This window comes from Sander vitreus, chromosome 14, assembly GCF_031162955.1.
Source record: "Sander vitreus isolate 19-12246 chromosome 14, sanVit1, whole genome shotgun sequence".
NCBI classification, from domain to species: Eukaryota; Metazoa; Chordata; class Actinopteri; order Perciformes; family Percidae; genus Sander; species Sander vitreus.
In genome coordinates, this window is record NC_135868.1 from 18,752,428 (window position 1) to 18,772,877 (window position 20,450).

The 20,450-nt window shown below is 43.3% G+C and overlaps 1 protein-coding gene across 1 annotated transcript; it reads left to right on the plus strand.

Moving 5' to 3' along the window:
• Positions 1-2,410: 2,410 nt before the first annotated feature.
• On the plus strand, positions 2,411-20,185 carry rftn1a (raftlin, lipid raft linker 1a). Its single transcript, XM_078267932.1, has 9 exons — positions 2,411-2,558; positions 9,518-9,701; positions 12,582-12,690; positions 14,822-15,590; positions 15,689-15,892; positions 16,642-16,751; positions 16,942-17,045; positions 17,436-17,511; positions 17,803-20,185. The coding sequence occupies exons 1-9, from the start codon at positions 2,411-2,413 to the stop codon at positions 18,235-18,237; spliced, it is 2,139 nt and encodes a 712-aa protein (XP_078124058.1). The 3' UTR covers positions 18,238-20,185.
• Positions 20,186-20,450: the final 265 nt, after the last annotated feature.

Sequence of the window (20,450 nt, forward strand, 5' to 3'; positions counted from 1 at the left end):
GAAAATTGAGATAATTTGCATTGGGGTGAGTAGATTTGTATTAAAACACTAGAGCTAAGGCAAAGGATGAAAAAAGTGGACATTTCTGTCTTCTCAGGGAAGCCAGAAATGTCTGTGGAGAGTTAGAGATTAAGCCTGCTAAACATCCCCATATTAACCTGCCCTGTGTCCCTGTTGCAGACAGAGTGTATTAAAGCACGGCCCTGAAGGGGAAAATGTTTGGGAGTGGATCTACATGCTCCAACTTAGTCATAACCCAGGGCCTACTTGACTGGCTGGCTATCTGTCTGGAGACATTGTAATAGTTTTATGGGACTTAAGAAGCTCAGCAGGGGAGCACTTTGTCTCCAAAATCTCATTGAGCCACCAGACAGAAGGACTGGACAGACAGAGAGGAGGATGGAGAGGGTTGGAGTGCTGGGAGAGATTGTGGAAGGACATAATGTACCACTATAATGTAATAACTGGAAGGATCGAGGAAGGTAGAAATGGATGGTGTGACGGTAATGAATTGAAGGAAAGAGTTTGGGGAAGGGATTGAAGGGGCAAGACTGGAGGGAAGTTGAGACAATAAGAATGGACAGATGGAGTGAAAGTAAAAGTTAGGATCAAGTGATAATGAAATAGGGAAGGTTGGGAGTTTTAGTAATCAAATGGCCAACAAAAGAGAGAATGACAAAAATGACTGTACTGTCAGGCTAATCAAGGCCATTGTACCTGTAGAAAGAAGGGAGTCGTGCTAATCAAGGACAGCGGACAGAAGAAGAGCAGAGGCCGAAGAGAAAGAGGTGATTAAGGCATGGGTCAAACAAGAGCAGAGAGTTGAGCGATGACACATTGAAGAGCTAATGGTGTGAGTTTAAGTGGGGAGCAGACAGGTCAAGAGGAGAGAGAGAGAGAGAGAGAAGATGATAAAAGATATACTGTTGCCTCTCTTTCTCCTCCTCCAGAAGCTTCACCCCCTCCGTCTCTTCTCGTTGGTCTTCATTATGAAAGCATGCTGTATTGAAAGAATAATGATTCTTAATTGCCAGTTCTTTGCAAAATTTAAAATGACAGTGTACTGTCTCAAGACAGATGAGGTATGAAAACCTAGTCATAGATGCTGCCTTTTGCAACTGTGTAACCTTTTAGAAATGAACATATCATGCAATCAAAGCTGTAAGTCACACACACACACACACACACACACCAGGCTTAATGTCGTCTGTTAGGATCGTTAGCCGAGTTAATGTCTGTGCACTAGGCCCAATGGGAGTTACTGTGTCATTCTCCATGCTCCCTAAACAGATACAGGCATGCAGATATAGACCTGCCTTTGGGGAAGACATATGCACAAAGACACACACGCTAGCATACACAGACATGCAGATGCGCACCTCACCGTGTGGCTCTTACAAGCCGTGGCAGACGGGGATATTAAGCGTAACTGTGGTGATGGTTTGAGGGTACCAACGCTGTCACATTCGATTAGCTTGACGATATTTGACCACACCCGGCTCCTGTCCTGTTACCCCTCTCTCTTGTCCTTTCTATTCACACCCTCCACCTATTTGTCATTCCTCCTACTTCCAATTCCTAAATCACTTGTCCCAAAAGCCACCTCACTTCTTCTTGTTGCTCTTTTTATGCAACTCAAATCTTTGGGTCTAAATTGCCTGTTGAGAGTAGGAATTTAAAAGGAATTTTCAAGCTCTCTTCAAATTGTTTCCAATCACCTATCCTTGACAGTATCTACTGGTCCTTAAACAATCTTAGAATAACACAGATTTCTTTCTTTTTCTTTTCTACAAGGCTACCCTTGGATCAACATATAAATTGCTAAGCAGTAAAACATTCTCCTCTCCTCTCCTCTCCTCGTCTATCTAGTCTCATGTCGCTTTGCTTGACAGGGCAGGAAATCAGTCTCATTTCTGCTTTAATTCATTCTGATCAAACATGTCGCTCCCAATCAGCCCTACTTGATTAGGAGATGCCCATATCACAGCCCACCAAGCAGGTAATGGCTGACACTTTCATATTTCAGTTTTATTGCAGTGTGTGTGTGTGTGTGTGTGTGTGTGTGTGTGTGAGAGCGAGAGAGTGTGAGAACGAGAGAGAGAGAGAGAGAGAGAGAGATAGATAGATAGATAGATAGATAGATAGAGCAATAGCATTCAGACTTGTCTGTGACTATTACACACACACATACACACACATACACACGCACACACAATCTCTCTCTATTGGAAGTGCTAATGTGTTCTGTATATTTAGAAACTCTATCAATTCCACGTCTCCCACTCAAGTCTTTGTTAGCACCCTCCTCTGTTTTTTTCTTTTCATTTCCCTTTTCCCCTTTTTTTTTTTTTTTTTAAACACTTCCTAATGCCCTCTCCTCTCGTCTCCTCGCCTCCTCTATCACAGAGATATGGGTTGTAGGCTTCCAAAGTTGCGGAAGGCAGAAGAGAGGCGAAGCCCGGGCAATATCTACTCCACCCTTCGACGGCCTCAGGTTGAGACTAAAGTGGGCGTGGCATACACCTACCACTTCCTGGATTTCCTGTTGGGAAAAGAAGGTATGGATAAGTTCTCATGTGATGACTTGCGTAATATTGTACTAATCCCCATATATGTACAAAGATTTTCCTCTGTCCTTTTTGGGCTGGGCTCGTGAAACCCAGTGAGGCATGTACTTCATGTGACTTGACTTCTCCCACACTTGCATGCTTGAAATAGCCATGTGTTAAATGTTTCTTCATAACACACTTCTCTATCAAAGATGAGGTAGCATCCATGGCATATAGTATGCTATTTTATGTTAAAAATCATCCCACAAGGCAGTGCTTCTTTGCTCCTAAGATGACAAATTGATGATGATTCAGAAGTTTCTGAAATCACTCACAGTAGAGTACCTTACTGAGTGTTTATTATGTACTGAAGGGAACAGCGAATTAATGAGTAATAGAGGAGGCGATTTCAGAAACAGCTCAAATGAAAAGAACAAATCTTGGCCATCACATGCAGCAGACAGTCAGATCTGATTCAAATTTGTTCCAGTTCCACTCTAGCGGGGGCTCCAAGGAATGTGTCTCCACATTTGGTCATAATTCAAAGGAATTATTTTTTATTGAGCACCTTATTCCTTTTTTCAAGTATAGTTGTCTACTTCAGTCTTCTGTTGAACCCTGTGCCTGCGTCGTCATCCTAAACTCTGGCTACAGTGTTTGTGTGTTCCACTCATAAAATAGCCACAGTTGCTGTTCCAACTTTAACTAGTTAAAATGAAATGTTTAGGTCAGCGACTTTGTGTTTTTTTTCCTACTGTAAGTATCTTGAGGGGGGAAAGTGGCTTATAAGCTGAAGTTGTGTCTTTGTGCGGCTCCTGTTGCAGGGAGTTCAAAGAGTTTTGTAATTCTCAGATTCAGCTATATTGTGCACACTGTAGCCATGCCCTCCAACTTCTCTCTGCCTCGGCCTCGCACAATAACAATACACTAAAGCGTGTGTGTGTGTTTGTGTGTTTGTGTTTGTGTGTGTGTGTGCATGCTTGCAACATCTTGAGAATGTTTGATGAGAATCCTCTAGAGGCATTTGGTTTCTAAAAATACTAATTCTGCCATTGTGTTGGACTGTGAAGAGATAGAAGGGACGGCGCGAGGGAAAAGAGAGGCGAGGAGGAGAAATAGATAGTGTTAAAGCCGATATAAAAAAAAAATATCAATCATGTCTTTTTTTCCCTTATTGCTTAATGTTTCTACAAGCCTGCCCTGTGCACTCTATTACCTGACAAGCTAGAGCAGGTGCAAGTAGATCACTGAAGTTCTTTTTTTAGAGGACTTTCCAATGCAACACTGTAACAGACAGCAGGCAGAACGCCACAGCCAAGTGGCAATGGTCTGTTTGCAAATCGGCTTCATTTTCAGCCAGCCCTATTATGTTTGGCAAATTGGTTAGGCTGTAGTGTTGGCTGAGAGAGATCTGGCAACTCGAAATGGTGGTGGTGACCAAAACAGACAATAGACATCAGAATTGCTCATCTTTCACTTTGCTAACAGCAGGAGCAGATAAATTGTATAATCGCATGGGCACCAGCGACACACACATAGATACAGAATACGCATGCACACACACAGTTCATACAAGCAGCGATGGCGGCTCATTCACACTCACACAAAACACTTTATAGCACTTAGTCAACAGAGTTGGCAGGTCATTTATATGATAAAGTCATTGACGCCACCTGAGCTGCTTGAGATGGGTATACTTTATTTTAGGATAAACATAGCTACTTTGAATTGATTGTGTTTGTGTGCGTGTGGTTGTGAGTGGGTGCATGCTTTCCTCTATCTGTGTCTTGTCTCCCTCTCTCTCCATTTGTGATAGAGAGACCAAAAGAAGTGAAGGATTCCTTAAGGATTATCTGATTGTTTGTGGAGATTGAGAGACCTCATTCCCAGCAAAGGGATTTATTTGTATTTGTCCGTGTGTGTGTGTGTGTGTGTGTGTGTGTGTGTGTGTGTGTGTGTGTGTGTGTGTGTGTGTGTGTGTGTGTGTGTGTGTGTAGGAGGCAGATAGAGGAATCTATATGTCAGCCCATGACATTGAGGAAACCCACGGTCAAATCCATGCTTTAATTCAATTTGGCTTCCATTAATGATATTATTTCCCTGCCAGCGTGACTTGACGACTCCTACACAGTAATGAAAAACAAATATCTTTGCCGGCGCCCCTCTGAGATTTGTGAGACTAAGGCCCTGTTTACACGATGACGCTCGCGGGTGAAAACGCAAAAATATTTTATCGGATGTGCCTTCCGTTTATACGGCAACGGCGTTTTTGGGGCTTAAAAACGCAAAAAAGTGAAACCACCCTCCAGAGTGGAAATCTTAAAAACGTTCTACCGTCGCGTTACCGTCTAAAGGGTAAAAACGCAAAAGTCTGAAGACAGCGTTGTGGAGAGAGACGAGAAAAAGGCGTCCAGGTAGTTTGTTGTTACGGAGTAGGCTACAGAAATTATAGGCTCCTGTTATCTAAAAAATGTTCAATGTAATGGCTCAATATTTAAATGATTTCGACAATGTGGATAAGGTTGTTATAGTTTGATGACCATATGTAGGCTATTCATTTGAGCCAGAGTAGGCTACAACGTTGTGGATGAAGAGAACGTGAGAAAGCGAGTGCCAGCGGGCAGAGGAGGGTCTGCTTCAGCCTCCTCTGCCCGCTGGCCGCTGCCACTGAAGGGCTGCGAGGCTCAGGATATTGGTTGTGCTCCCGTGGGTGCTGTGCGGCCTTGGTGGTGTTGTGTGGCAGTGCCACCTAGCCGCCTGGCATGCATACTACATCGAATTTCACACACTTTTGCGTCACCATATGCGCGCAGATTTCCCCCCCAAAACTCTCGTCTAAACGCGGAATAAAAAGTGAGAACGCAACGCCACTTTTGTGTTTTCTCTCCAGATCGTTTCCGTCTAAACATAGCCGAAGGTGGCTGTTTATTAAACTAAACTTGTGTTCTCGGTAAGGGGAGCTTTAATGTTGAGAATGAAGAGGAGTGCATTGTGGTTTGTAACTTGACCTTTGACTGGTGAGTGATGGTTTCATCACCACCAGAAACTGTGTTGCTGATAATATAGTGCCAGCTTTTGTTTTACGAGCTTTGCTCTAACTGCAGGAGTGCTTTAGCTGAAACATATTTCTGTGTGACTAAGCCCAACTTGCTCACATTGGGTCAGAGCGAATCCAGGGAGGATGAGGAAAAATATGTTTAATGTTTCAGGCATTTAGCCTGCGCTTCAGACATAGACCATTTGTTTGCTCCAAACCAATGTCTTATTCTAAAGAACTGTCTCTCTTTTACTTACTCTCTAATCACGAATCTACTGTGCCTTGACAGCCACCTTTACAATAGGTGTGCCACGATCTTCATTAGTCCCATTTTAACACTGATAGGTTACCTTGACATGTCAGCATGAATGTCGAGTATGAAATGTAACAGCCAGGTGTGACATTTTAACCCTCCTTTGTGTTGAAGCTGTGCTCAGATAATGAGCAATGGATACAGGATAAAGCAGGTAGCATGAACAGAAAAGAAGTAGAGTGGAGAAAAAAAGCAAAGTAAAAGGGAGGCAGAATAAAGTCAAGGAGTTGCAACAGAGAACAGAAGGTGAGTGAATGAATGGCAGGTAAAAAAAAACAAGAGATATGAGCGAGCGTTATTAGTCGGGTCTGGAGCGAGGAAGAAAGCAGAGTGCCTCGAGAGCGAGGAGGTGTGAGAACGAGCACGCGGGAGTCAGGGATCTTGAAGATGTGTGAGGAAGTAAGTTAGGTGTGATGCTGCGTGACTAACGCTGGTCTCTGGAGCAGACAGTGAGGAGCTGAACTCTGTTGATGACTTTCTGCCGCCCTGCAGAGATGGAGACCCACTAGGCTCATTAAAACTTACAACATGTGCCTAATGCTCAGCAGTGTGTGGGGGCATGTTTGTGTGGCTTTCCTGCTTCTGTATACCTGTCTGGGCAAAATTATTTTGACTGTGCCTGTGTGTGCGTGATCTACACCTGAATGCTGTGATAGATATTTCCTCTGTTGACAGAGACTGATATACTTTCCCTCTGTCTTATGTGGTACAGCTTTTCTATCAGAATCTTTGTGATGTATTTGGCTCAGAGAGCAGGCGAAGCACAAATCCATCAGTTTGCGAGATCTTTGCTGCCTGACACACTTTTTCAGGCAAACTCATTTTTTTCTTAAAGATTGTCGAAACTAACTTTTTTTTTTAGATAATTCCTTAAAGCTGTTTCAGCCTTATTGGCTTGAGAGAATACCAGCAAAGATGGCAGAGACATTCACGGCATCACACGTATGTTGGTACCGTATGCGCCTTAAATGCCACGCTGTGTTCTCATTTCTCTTGCTGGTACTGTACTTGTCAGCCATTTTTGTCAGACATTTCATGTGAAGCGGGGGCCTTCTGAGGAGATCAGACCCCATATAGACAAAGCTCAGATGCTGACCAACGACTCTCATAGCCCGTGGCTGCATTCCCAAAAACAGTGGGGAGAACCTGGCTCCAGGAAGCTGATTATTTTATAGTCACTGTTTTTGGCACATATCCTCGCCCTCCGCAAACCTCTGCAAGTCATTAGAAGGCTATTTAAATAAACGTGAACCTCCAGCAAGCAGAGGGATAAGCCTTGAGAGTGGCTGTGAGTATAGTAATCCCCATGCATCACCTAGCAGGCTTAGTGCAAACTCTTTCTTTCTCGTTCACACACACACACACACACACACACACACACACACACACACACACACAGGCAAAGAAAGATATGGCCCATACACACTTGCTGAGATACTGTGGCGCACACACCACAGAATATATGCTTTATAGTCACACACAGAAATTCATGGATTGTATACAAGGAATTAATAAGTCTTTTCAAACGGTTACAGGAAGGAGGATGACTCTCACACTCCTCATGCAGCTTGTGAAATCCAGGGTCAAAAAGTGAGGCGGCGCTCACGACACACGCCGGCTGTTATTTGGTCAAAGCTTCTGGGTGAAGACGGAAATAGCAGAGCGGGGATCAACAGCTGAACAGCCGCTCGGCAGCATCTCCTGTCTGTTAAACAATGCACCTTTGGACATCTGTACTGGCTTTTAAACTTGCATGTATGGATGCAAATGTTCCCACTCTATAATATACTGTATATCCCCCCCCCCACACACACACACACACACACACACACACACACACACACACACACACACTCCACTTCTTCCCTTCTCTGATCCACAAAGTCCCAAAAACACTCACACATCTCCAACTCCCTTAAACATACGTGCACACACACTCTTCTGCACTACACCTCCCCTGCCCTCACTTGCTGGCGCTATAAAACTCCACCCGGCTTTTCTGCCCTGAGCCGTTCCCATGTTCCCATTCTGGAGCGGAATTGCAGCCTCCCTTTAAATCCCACTGTGGCAGACAGTATAAATGAAGTCGCTTCCCAGCCTAAAGCGCTGCATAACACCCTAATAACTTCTGTATGCCTTGCCTGAATTAGCTGCAATGCCTTGCTTATGTCTCATTGGTGGGTGAGTGCCAGCCATGCACAGCTAATGACAGCTAATGACTATTTACGGTGACAGGATCGTTGTTATCCCCCTGCCACCCCGCCTCAGTCTCCAGCTGTTATTATTATTATCAGCTCTGTACTGCTTTTGATAAGTCCCCACAGACACCCGTTTAAGTGTTTGCTTGATGAAAGGCTCTCGTGGTTCAAAGCGGTTATGCCAAAATAATGTGACGGTTGGATTTTCTCTAGGAGTTTTTCTCCCATTGTTTAACTAAGATGGGAGTCAAGAGAGTGTATGTTCATGTGCTTGTATCCTAGCATGCTGGCCAGCCCCTCATATGTGTGTGTGTGTGTGTGTGTGTGTATACACGCCAGATGATGGAGAACAAATTGAGAATGAGATGGCTTGCACATCTTTTTCTCCCTCTGTGTGCATGTGTATGTGTTTTTGTGTGGGTCTAGTTAATTTATGCAGGTTATTTTCTCTTCTCCAGACCCATGCAAATGAGATTGAATGGGAAAGGATGACAAGCATTCAGGCACAAACAGACAGCCTCATCTCTCTCCAACAGTGCTCTGCTTACTGCATCTCTCTTTCTGTGTCTCCCTTTTCCTCACTCATCTCATCTCTTTTTCCACGCTTCTCTCTCTCTCTCTCTCTCTCTCTCTCTCTCTCTCTCTCTCACACACACACACACACACCTGGCTTCACTCAGCGATACAGAAACACACCGCAATACATGCATGTGTTCTCTTAAAAGCCCATGAACAGAGAATGAGCATTAGTACAATACACCGACCCTGAGAGCGCGGCTCTCGCAAACATTACGCTCTCCCTGGTGGATTTGCCGTGACAGTTTGCTCCCATACGATAAGCTCCGCTAACCATTTTCCACTGAAGTAAAGGGTTTTTCTTTCCATTGTGTTTGGTAATAAAGGAACCAACTCTGTGTTAGTGATTGCTGCTAATACCACACAGCCAAACAAGCAATGTGATAGCATTGTCTTTTTAACCTTTTGATGTATGCATTTTTGACTATAGGCTATTCAACTGTCCATTAGTGTTGGCCAACATGTGTTTGTGATATGGAGTGTGTGTTCAAAAAAACACTTTCCAGCATGCATATACATGTATATCTTTGCACATTTGATGTTTGTGTGTGTTTTACAAAAGCCAGACTGGTGATGGTGACAGTGAGGACAGAGGCTAATAGCTATGGTGTAATTAGTTTCAGATTTAGCGTGAAGATGCCATGTGTTGTTGTTCAGGGGGAATTATCATAATGAAACATGCTCTGTCTTTGTTCCTTCACACCCTTTTTTCTTCCCTCTTCCTCTTTGTTCCAGGTTTTTTCCACTTCCAAATGCCTCTTTTGCAACTTGTAATGTCCATATCTGACTGTTTTTTCCCCCATGTTTTTTTCTCCCTCCCCTCTCACCCGTTCTCCCTCTCCAGAGGTGTCGGTGTCATCGGTGCTTTGTCTCTCCTCAGTCAGAGAGCTACCGGTTCAGGTCAGGGAACTCTACGCGCAGGGTTTTGTCCTGGTTGCTGTCCACCCGTTTGTCCATTCCTGCGGCCCTCGTCATGCACACATTCAGCGCCAGCTGCACCGGGCCGTTCTGGTTCGAGAGACGCCAAGGTACACAAATTAAACACACGATTGTCTGCAGCATGAGCGACACCTTTGTAGAATAAAACAGTTTGCACTGTAAGGATTTTTATGGCAGAGTGATTGAGATAAATGATTCATTTGCAGCCAGATTTAGACAATAGTTAGGTAGCAGCTTTTGCAACTTCATTTTTTTGACATTGAAGCCAATTGAGACCCATTACCACAAGCTAAGTTCTGCATTTCACCTCCTTCTCTTGATGTGAAATTAATTGCATGAGTCAGCCACAAAAAATGTCTAACTTTAGCTCACTGTCCCAATTCTTTCACTTTTGACTATACATGATAATATACTGTACTTTGTGACTCCACTGCATACTGTGTATCTCTTCTGTAACCCAGTTATTCTCCAGTAAAAACTGCAATATTCACAGTCACATTTGAGCAGAGCATTATTTTCATACCTCCCTGCTATCAGCTCTGGTACAGCATGCAAGCTGAGCTTTATTCTTCAGCACCTTATCATGGAAGTTACTGACAGATTTGCTCCAAACAGAAACCATGCAGAGACCTTCTACTGTAAGTCCTGCATTCTAATCTGGGTCTTAATAATGCCCATTTTTCCCATTTTGGCCCCAGGTTTGTCTCAAGACGTATACCAGTTTCTCAATAAAGAGCATGTCTACAATAATTACTAGTCATTGGTTCCCCTTTTTTCCCCAATTCCTCATTCTGCATTTAGCTAAGCTAGCGGCATAGCTCTGTGGATGGCAATGTTGGTCTGTCGTTTAGTTGGGCCGCCACTTTGGTCCAGACTGTAATATCTCAACAACTGTTGGATGAATTTCCACATTCTTTTTTCCCAGAGGAGGTTTCCTAGCAGGCCAAAGTTTTCACTTATCCAGGGAAATATATCAACAAATTTACCAGATGCATTGGCACAGCATTTGGTACAGACATTAGTTTCCCCCTTAGGTTGAATTGTAATGACTTTGGTGATCCTCTCTTTAGTGCCATCATCTGGTTTAAAATTTCAAATTTGTCCAATTATTTGTTTTATGACCAAATACTAATAACTAATTATGTTTCCATCAGCCTCAACTGTACTTTGTGTTTATTGCGAACAAGCAAATGTTAGCATACTAACATGCTAAACTAACGTAATGATATGAATGGAACATGATAAACATAGCTGCTAAACATCAGCATGTTATCACTGTCATTGTGAGCATGTTTGCCTGCTGATGGGCTGTTAGTCCATATCCACGGCGTTCCACTTCTGGGATTGTTCAGGTGCTGCCGGATGTCTTTCATTTCGGCCCGGATGTCCGTTACCTTCCGCTTTCTTTGTGTTGGCATTTTAAACTCCGGTCAATTTATGAGGACTATGGTTAACTGCTCCTCAGATCTCTGCAGGGTAAATCCAGACAGCTAGCTAGACTATCTGTCCAATCTCAGTTTTCTGTTGCATGACTAAAACAACCTTTGGACGTACACGTTCCACCAAAACAAGTTCCTTCCTGAGGCTATTTGCAGAGGCGCTATTGCTCCGTGCGGCGCTTAGCACTGCCCAAGACGATTGTGATTGGTTTAAAGACATGCCAATAAACCAGAGCACGTTTTTTCTCCAATCCACAGAATGCTGTCCAATCCTGACCCTCCTCCACAATGCTGTGGAGGAAGGTCTGGCAATGCGAGACTAATGTGCTGTAGACTCTTAATCTTGTTTATTTGCTATCAATAGTATTTGAACCAAATATGTATCGCTAGCTAATAGCAAATTTACATACCATTTCCCAGTTATTTTCTGACATTTTCAAAACATATGTGAGTGATCTACAATACACCAAAAGATTCACACTCTCCTCCAACACATCTGGCATCAGCTTACTGAACTCTATGATAATTTGAATAAGAAAATGTCTATTGTATAGAGATCCCTGTGGATCAGTCTGTGTCTTTTTCAAGAGACAACATATGTTGTCACTTACTCTATGCAGGAATTACTTTGCTTAGCCTACAGGTTTGGTCTGTGTACTTTTTTGTAATGTGAATTGAAGGAATAGCGTATTGTATAGACACCCACTCACACACACACCGACATGCACACTCTACTGTAGTGCACAGGAAGGTGCCGGGCTGTTCCTTTGATGCCCCTCCTGCCAAGTGGTCCTGCTGCTTCCTGGCACCTGTCACCGTGGAGACGGCTGATTGCATCATCAGCGCTCACCAGAGGGGAACGGCACGCTGAAAGAGAGAACCTATCTTCTCCATTCTTTCATCTGCTTTTTTTCAGTGATGGCCGTCCCCCCTTTTCTTTTGTCCTCCTTACCCCCCTCCGTCCCCTTTAACTCCGCCTTTTATCTCCCCATCAACGCCATCCCCTTTCATCAAAAAACCCTAAAAATGAAAGCAAAAAAATCTGACAGCGCTACTGTTTCAAATCTAGCTGAGAATGTCACTCACGCCTCAGAGCACAAGATATTACCACGGCTTTTCCACTGACCTCAATCCAAATCTGAAGAGGCGTATCTGAATACTTCTTTTATGATTGTGTCTTGCAGTGGGAGCAAAAGGAAATTCAGCCCCTCTCTCTGTCTAATAAGTCTTTTGTGATTGTGGTGAATGTGTGTTCCCCTTAAATGGAAAATTTAGCCTGTACCAGAATTGACATTATGTTTCTGCTGTGATCATTCTGGGTCAATGAACATGAGCGCGTCTGCCAGAAGGGATCTCGTTTAGACTGTAATGTTACTGGGTGATGGAACTGCTCTGGTGATAATGGACAGGAAACAAACTGAAAGGAAATGTAATGTTATAGCAGTATGAGAACATTTGACATTTCCTGGTTCATAGGAGCAGAATTGAACTGAACTAAATGTTAAAATGATTTTATTCCTCACGCTATAGTTCAGAGAAAAGCCAACTGAGGTGGGCAAGACATCGTCTGGAGACAGATGTGTGTGTGGCAGGTCACCAGGCTGCTGACCCAGAAGTGATCCAGAGCTACGTCAAGAGGGTGAGTTCAGTATTTTTGCAATGGGCCTTTCTGCCGGCAGACATTTTTACTTGTCATAGAAGGAAAAGCACAGGTGTTACTAATAACACCAATGATGGCTCTGTGCTATTCAAGCGCTCTAGTGAGAGTGACAGTGAGCACGATACCAGCAACCTGAAATCAAAGCAGCTAAATGGAATTCAGCCATCATTATTTACACCTGTGCTTTTCCTACTGTGACAAGACAAAATGTCTTTTGTGAAAAAGGTCTATTACTGTATGTGTAGGTTGTTTGTTTTTTTGCTGTTATTACCAGGGTATGTCAACTAGGATCTTTGTGCACCATGTCTTTAATGATGCACAGTAGAGAGCTTAACATTGCTAGAATTACTTCAATTTAAACATGCAACAACAACTTCAGGTGCAGATTTGACACCAGTGCTCTCTTTTTTCCTCTCTGCAATTGGAGTTAGTTTTATAAGGTAACATGAGGCCAGGGATTGCTGTGGCACTAAAAATAGAGTTGGTGGCCAGTTGTTCTATAAACCTTTTTGTATTAGTTGAGTCAAGTGATGTCACTTGAGTCAGCGTCAGTTGGTGATGAAGACTACAAGTTTTAAAATAAAACAAATGTGAGGGCGTGGCATTAGGTAGAAGTCAGGTTAGCACACCTCTGTAGCCCGCTCCTCATCTCTGCTGGAGGCTAGTGGCTCAATGCTACTGTAACCTTAGCTGCTACTACTAGAGTTTTCACCCAAACTGTCGGTGCATTGTGGGTAATGTAGGCGGAATGAATGTGTGGAATTAAAAACGTAATTTTCTTGTTGTAAATGTTGTGAGTCTTTTAAAAAAGCGATCAATGTAGAATCCACCCCTCCCCCCTGCTTAATGTTTGCGTGTGTGCCTCTCATGTTGGTGCAACAGTGCTGTGACAGTGGAGGAAACATTACGGGGCTCAAAGGGCTACAGGCAACTGCCTATAATTGTGTGTGCCATATAGAAACCTTGCCCCTAAAAAAATAGATGGAGAAAAATAAATTAGCAAAACATACTGGGACACTGCTCACTGTCCTGTAACTAGGAAGCTGAAGGAGGAGATATACAAGGAATGGAAGGTCCCAGAAGTTATGGTAAACTTTAATGAGACTTAACCCTAAGATACCCTGCTAACCACAGTGTCATCACTGGCATTTATCAGCTGTAAAACTCACTTTTAGTCTCTCTGCTCATGAATTCTCCAACAGTCCTACAATGGGAAATGAAAATGTGCTCTATTGAATAGATTTGCATCTGAACACCCAAAGAGCACAAAGGGAAACCTGATTGGATGGAAATGCACATCACTGTGTATAATGTGATAGGCTCCAGCAGCGTGACATGAATAACCAATCAGATCACAAGCTGCCAGAGAGAGTTCGAGATAAGAACCCAGGAGCAGTACCAGGCAGACAGAGTGACAGGCTGGTTTTGTGTGTGTGTGTGTGTGTGTGTGTGTGTGTATATTCAGTTTTGAAATTCTGTTCTTCTATTTCCTCAGCACTCTCTATCCCACCCACTCTCAATCTGTCTCCGGACATACTTATCAGATAAAACTGTGATTTTTTTGTAATGCGATTGTGTCTGATGGTAATAGAGAGACTGTGTGTTATGTTATGTGTGTGGAAGAGTGAAGTGTCAAAAGTAGTGGGTAATGGGGAAAGATGTGTCTCATTATTGTTTGGTGGTAGTTTGCAATCTGATTTCTCTCCCGTTGAGCCTGTCTAAAACTGTCAGCCCAAATATCAACTGACAATTAACCACCAGAGCTCCATGGGAGGGAGAGAGAGAGACACACACACACACACACACACACACACACACACACACACACACACACACACACACACACACACACACACACACAGAGAGATAATGAGGTCCTTTTGTCATTTGAATATTTGATCTTTGCAGATGATTAGGTAGGTTGTTATTTTGCAGAATATCTACTCTGCGTATGTCAGCCTTTGTTTGTGTGTAAATTAGGCTTTCTTTTGTTTGACTATAGCAAAAGAGACTGCAAATGTATTTGTGGTGCTGTGAATGACGTCCTTTTATATTTATGGGTTACTCAAATGAATTCTAAGAGTTTACCGTGTGTATGCTACACCTACAGATCCAGGATGTAGCAGAGCAAGGGGTGATGTTTGTGGGCTTTCTCCAGCAGCCGGGTGGAGGTCCCTGCTACCTGGGCCACTGGGATGCTGAAGAGCTGTCCTCCTTACATTCAAGCCCTTCACCCATACATCGACACCCCTTCAGCGCCAACACCAGTCCAACAGATCCTCCAGAGCCACATCATAATGACACAGAGCCTGACTATCACCGCTTTGAACTTCAAGAGTTAGATCATAAAGGTGTAGAACATAACACAGGGGACCACAAGCCAAGAGAAGCGGACTTCAGTCCTCTGAAACCCAATCACAGTTTAGACCTCAACCAAGACGAGTCCAATGAGCAAATCCAGACCTCACAGATCAGCCTCAAAGAGTCACTAGAATCAACGAACCAACCTCAAGATCACGGCAAACCCAGTGTAGACACAGTTCAGTGGTGTCCAGATCAAAACCCAGCAGAAGCACAAGGGAACCAGCGGTGTCCCAGCCCGCCAGAAACTGAAGATGTGATCAGACAGCAGAAGGGCCATCTACCAGATCTCAAAGAATCCACAGAGAAACATTTTAACCTTTCCAACCAGAGAGAAATACAAAGTTCAAGCTCCGAGAGCTGGCCCAGCTCTCCTGAACTGGATCGAACCCATGAAAGGAAGTCCAGCTCTATCTGCACCGATGGGCAAAGCAGAGTGACACACAACAACAACAACCATATCCGGCTCAAGAGTCCCGAGAAAGATAAGAATGCAACTTCACCACCAGCACAGGGCAGTAAGTAATCAGTTTGTACTGGGGTCATTGGACAAATCATCATTATGCAAAGTTATACTTGGTGTCCAATTGTTCTTTTTATCTTTGTGTGCTTGTAGGGATGCAGCTCTTTGCCTTGTACAACCACACAGGGGAGCTGAACACTTCTCTGAGGTTCTACTCACTCAGGGTGCCACTGCAAGTACAAAAGGAAGCAGGGCTAATCACAGAAGTTGACACACACTGGCTCGACCACATGACTCAGCATTTTACCAGCGGTGCGCACCTCATCGACGGGTTTTTTCAACTTGGAGATGATAACGGTATGTTTCGTGGCCGTAGCAATGAACTACTGCTGATTGGGTGATTTTGACTGCCCCCCTAGAGTCGAACATTTAGGACATGCAAAATCGGAAAAAGGTGGCAAATGTATCATGAAGTGTGCAACGTTAATCTAGGCAGCATGAGTACCAAGTCGCACCAGAAAGTGGCACAGTGAAATTCATTCTTACAGAATAGCTCATCATATCATGAAAAGAGCTGGTTGCTGCAGCAGGACACAAGGTTGATGAGAACAGTTAGTCTGGACCAAAGTAGTACAGTTGTGGGCTGTAAAAGTCAAGAGCTGAAAGAAGCTAAAATAAAGCTAAGGGGACTGCAGAGTTGGGTGACAATTATCTGTGGGTTCATCACTTTCACATTAAAAACAGTCATTTGATCAGCTGTTAATATAAAAAAAAAATATTATTGCAGCTTAACTTAAGTTAAAGTAACTATTTCACCATACGTCCTTACCTTTCACTAGTTTCTGTCAAGAGGGAAAAGCTGCTCAAGGCTGTAGATCTCTGCACCGCTGCTGGGTAATGGATGATAATGCATGGAGTGACGTGCCAGAAATCCACGGCTTATACCATAAGTCACTGTTCAGTCACCCATGGAATAAGTAGGCTTAAGCCATAGGGAACCGGGGGATCAATAGTGAGAGATTGGAGAGTGGAGATGAGCTTGTCTGACTCACATACATCCTCTTCTGTTTATCTGACTCTGTATCTAATTTGCCCCGTTCTTCCAGACAATGGGGTTTCATCTGTGGATAGTGTGTTCATCTTCCAGAGCTCCGCAGAGGAGACCACAAACACCTCCTACGATGCCATCGTGGTTGAGCAGTGGACCGTTGTTGATGTGGGTCTTTTGAGTCTTTAATACTTTGTAGAAGGTGTGCACTTTGGAGATGAAGGAAAGTAGCGCATGTGCTTGTGGCTGAGCTTAAATTTGAAAACCTGCACGCGTACTGTAATGCGTTTTCTTTCTCTCCTGTGTGCCTTTGCACTGGATTTGTCTTGAGTGATTTCTGTCTCCCTCTCTTGTCCAGGGTGTCGTGGTGAAGACAGACTACATCCCCTTGCTCCAGTCTCTGGCTCCGTATGGATGGAGGCTTATGTGTGTGTTACCCACACCAATTGTGAAGACCAACAGGTACAGAACTACACCCCAAGAACTCACCTATCCTCTGCTTTCTTTAAATTCCATTACTTTGAATAATATCACCTACTACAGTATAAGGACTTTGTTGATTTTAGTCATTGTTCGTTTGTCTTATTCTTTTTTCGGATTAGGACTGACAGTGTATCTTAGATACACAGGGCAGATGGTTCGAGATCTGACAAATCACAATTATATGCTCATCTCAACATGAAACCACTTTTGAAATCTGCCGGAGCTGCGAACAAAAACACAGTCGCTGATGTGCCGTTGTCTTGTAACTTGTCACTTTACCAACCGCAGCAAACAGAAACTGGGTTTGAATACATGTAGCGACATGCGAGCTCCTCAGATTGTAAAAGTGCAGCTCTTTTCTTTCTGCAGTGACGGGAGTTTGTCGACCAAGCAGATCCTCTTCCTTCAGAGACCCGTTTTGCAGCGCAAGAGAAAAGACTTCAAGGTTTGTTCCCCTTTTGTCTTCCATCCGCGCAGCAAATCTGTCACTTGTTTTTGTTGTGCCTTTAGGATACGCCGTTTAAAAGTCGTGTTACTAAATATGGGATGTACAGCAAATATAAAGCCGCTCAGTAAAAGTCTAATAATAGGCAAAGAGTTGACCTTAAACTGTACAGGAAAGAGGCATCAGTGAAAGAGGCTTTGTTGCGGTTTGGCAGGTGCCTGGAGAGATGGAAAGAAAAAGACATGGCACAAAGCTAAAAAAACTGTCTCAAACACATCTATTTGGTTTCAGATGCTGAACCTCAGGGGTCGCAGCAAGGCGAAGAAAAAATCCACTGGAGAAACGCAAGAGGAGAGAGAGAACAGGTCCCCTCTGATGGAGACAGAGATGGACAGGTTAAGAAGAAACACAGACGAGGAGGAAGAAGAAGAGGCAGAGGGGTGGAAGAGCAGGGACAGCGGAAGGAGCGAGGGAGCGAGTTATCAGAAAGGTAGAGAGGAGAGGGAAGAAGATGCACGGCATCAAAAGGGCTTCTCATTCCTATCGGGGAGCAGGGCTTCTGTCGAGGAGCAGGAAGAGGAAACCGACATTGACAAGACCTCATTGTCTGAGCAGGAGAAGTCGGCGAGATGGACCAATGTGTGTCAGAGAGATGATGGAGAGGTGAAGGAGGAGGTGAAGACAGAAGAGCGGATCAAACAGCAGCTGTTTTCTGGCGTCTGTTGACACATTGGGCACAAAGCAGGCGAGGGGGAGCCGAAGCCTGTTTAGTTTATCAAAAACAATGCCTTTCAAATAACGTTTTGTTGATCTGGATGTTCCGTTCCCCTGACAACACAGATGTAGTCAGTCATGCTGTTACTAGTCATCATGTACTGTTACTTTGCGTCAGTCTTTGAGGTTGTAGCTCTCATACTGTACATGGGAAAGTGTTGTGCAGTTCTCTGCTTTGGGTCAGTGTTGCTATTTGATGTATGCTTATGTGAAATTAAACTGTACAAGGCTAATAGAGTACAACCTAGAACAAGCCTCCAGTCCACGCCTTGAGTATTCATTTCTTTTTGCCTGTTCTTGTATTTTACAGACTGATCTCATGAAGTGGCGTATGTATGACACGCCAATTCGTATGCCGTTTTTGCGTGTTATTAAGACGCATAATCGTTTGTGTTTATCAACGCCGTTTGGCCTCCATTGACCTACATTACACGTGAATTATCGCCATAGTACGAAAGGACGGAGGGCCACCGAGGGAGGTTGGTTGGGGTAAAACACAGGACTTTCACCCGGGAGAGCTGGGATTGCGTCCCACTTGTGGCGTTTATCAACCGTTTTTTTTTCTTTTTTTAAATAAAGCCTTCCCTAATGTTCTTTTCCTAAACCCAACCGTTTATTGTTTTCCTAAGCATGTGACATTAGTCACCGTCGTGTTTTTGTCGTTTGAGTGTTACTAACGACGCCACGTGGTATGTATGTTTACATCCGCTGTATACAGCGTAAACATACACGTGGATAGCTCAAAATGTGTACATATAACACGCCATTTGGCTTTAGGAAAGTGGCGTGTATGTTTACGCAAAGTCATGATGCCATGTTGCATTTTACTACTTTCTTGTAATAGGACTGACTGTTAAAAGGGGCGTACTGATTTCACTGGGCTCACTGTATTTTTATATGTAAAGTATATAATTTAAGATAGAGGCAAACGGGGAAAAAGTTGACACCAAGTATGATATACAATGCATTAGAGCCTGACCAATACAACTGCATTGGCCAAATTTAGATTTTCACAGATACGTATTGGCTTAAATAATTAACTAAGAAAGTGCAACAAAGAGTTTTTTTTGAGGCAATGTAGAAATGTCTTCATTACATTCTTACATTTCTTCACGGGTGAGTTTATTTTTAATTTCTAAAATATTTCACTCAATACCATCTTAGTCACAACTTAACCAAATTTAAGGGACCCTTAGCTAAAAAATTTCAAATAACATCAAACATAATCGGCCAATTACAGTTATGATATTTTAAAAATTCTGTTTGTATCGGCCAGGCTCTACACTGCATTGAGATATTAGATGGTACGATGGGCCCAAACCTTAAAAGGGGCAGTTCATGTTAATTAGAAAAAAAGTATTCTGTCACATTGAGATAGTTTTGGTTTTCTTTGGCCAGATTTTGAGATGGCCAGATCACCTCAATACAATGGAGGTGAACGGAATTGTGTTTGTGGTGCTCATTACATACATTACATTAAAAAAAAGAAAAACATCTCTTTTCAGATGCTATGTCCCAGATACTCTAGATAATCCACAAAACACATGGTCAACAGTTTTCATTCAGAGTAGCAGGGACGTCGCTGTTAAACTTTTTTCAATGCAATTTGTCAATGCTAGGAGCATCACAAATGATACCCATTCACCTCTATTGTATTGGGGTGGTGGTAGAAGTTTGAGACATATCTCAAACCGAAGATATTTGCTTGGGTAGTACAGAAGCCGGGGGAAAATGCCTTTTGTAATTTGGGAGAACTGACCTTTAAAAGGTTTCTTCTTTGAAAAATCTGTAAATTAGAAATCAACTATTTATTACCTATTTCCTGGACCACCTGTGTTGTGTCAAAGTAGTGTGACATGTGAGTCTTTGTATAAAAGCAGAGGTCAATAAAGTGTTTAAAAACTCAATTTCCTTTTATTTATCTTCAAATCTCACGTTACCAGCATAAACCGTTTTCCTCATATGAGGAAGAAACGCAATGACGGCGTAACCCCCCCCCCACTGAGAGACGACAACAAGAAGCTCGTAACCATCTCGAAGGGGATGTTCAGTGATCCAAGCCAATCAGAGACCACCTGGAGGTTCCATTACAGTGCACCATGGGATACTCACTCCACCCTGGGACGAGAAGCGTTTGTGGGTATGAAGTAAAAGTGTATGTGTCA

Excerpts from the sequence above, each read along its gene's own strand:
- rftn1a (XM_078267932.1), top strand. The coding sequence starts at position 2,411 with ATGGGTTGTAGGCTTCCAAAGTTGCGGAAGGCAGAAGAGAGGCGAAGC. Across the intron at positions 17,046-17,435 it reads CCAATTGTGAAGACCAACAG|TGACGGGAGTTTGTCGACCA; the intron begins GTACAGAACTAC and ends TTCTTTCTGCAG. Across the intron at positions 17,512-17,802 it reads GCAAGAGAAAAGACTTCAAG|ATGCTGAACCTCAGGGGTCG; the intron begins GTTTGTTCCCCT and ends ATTTGGTTTCAG.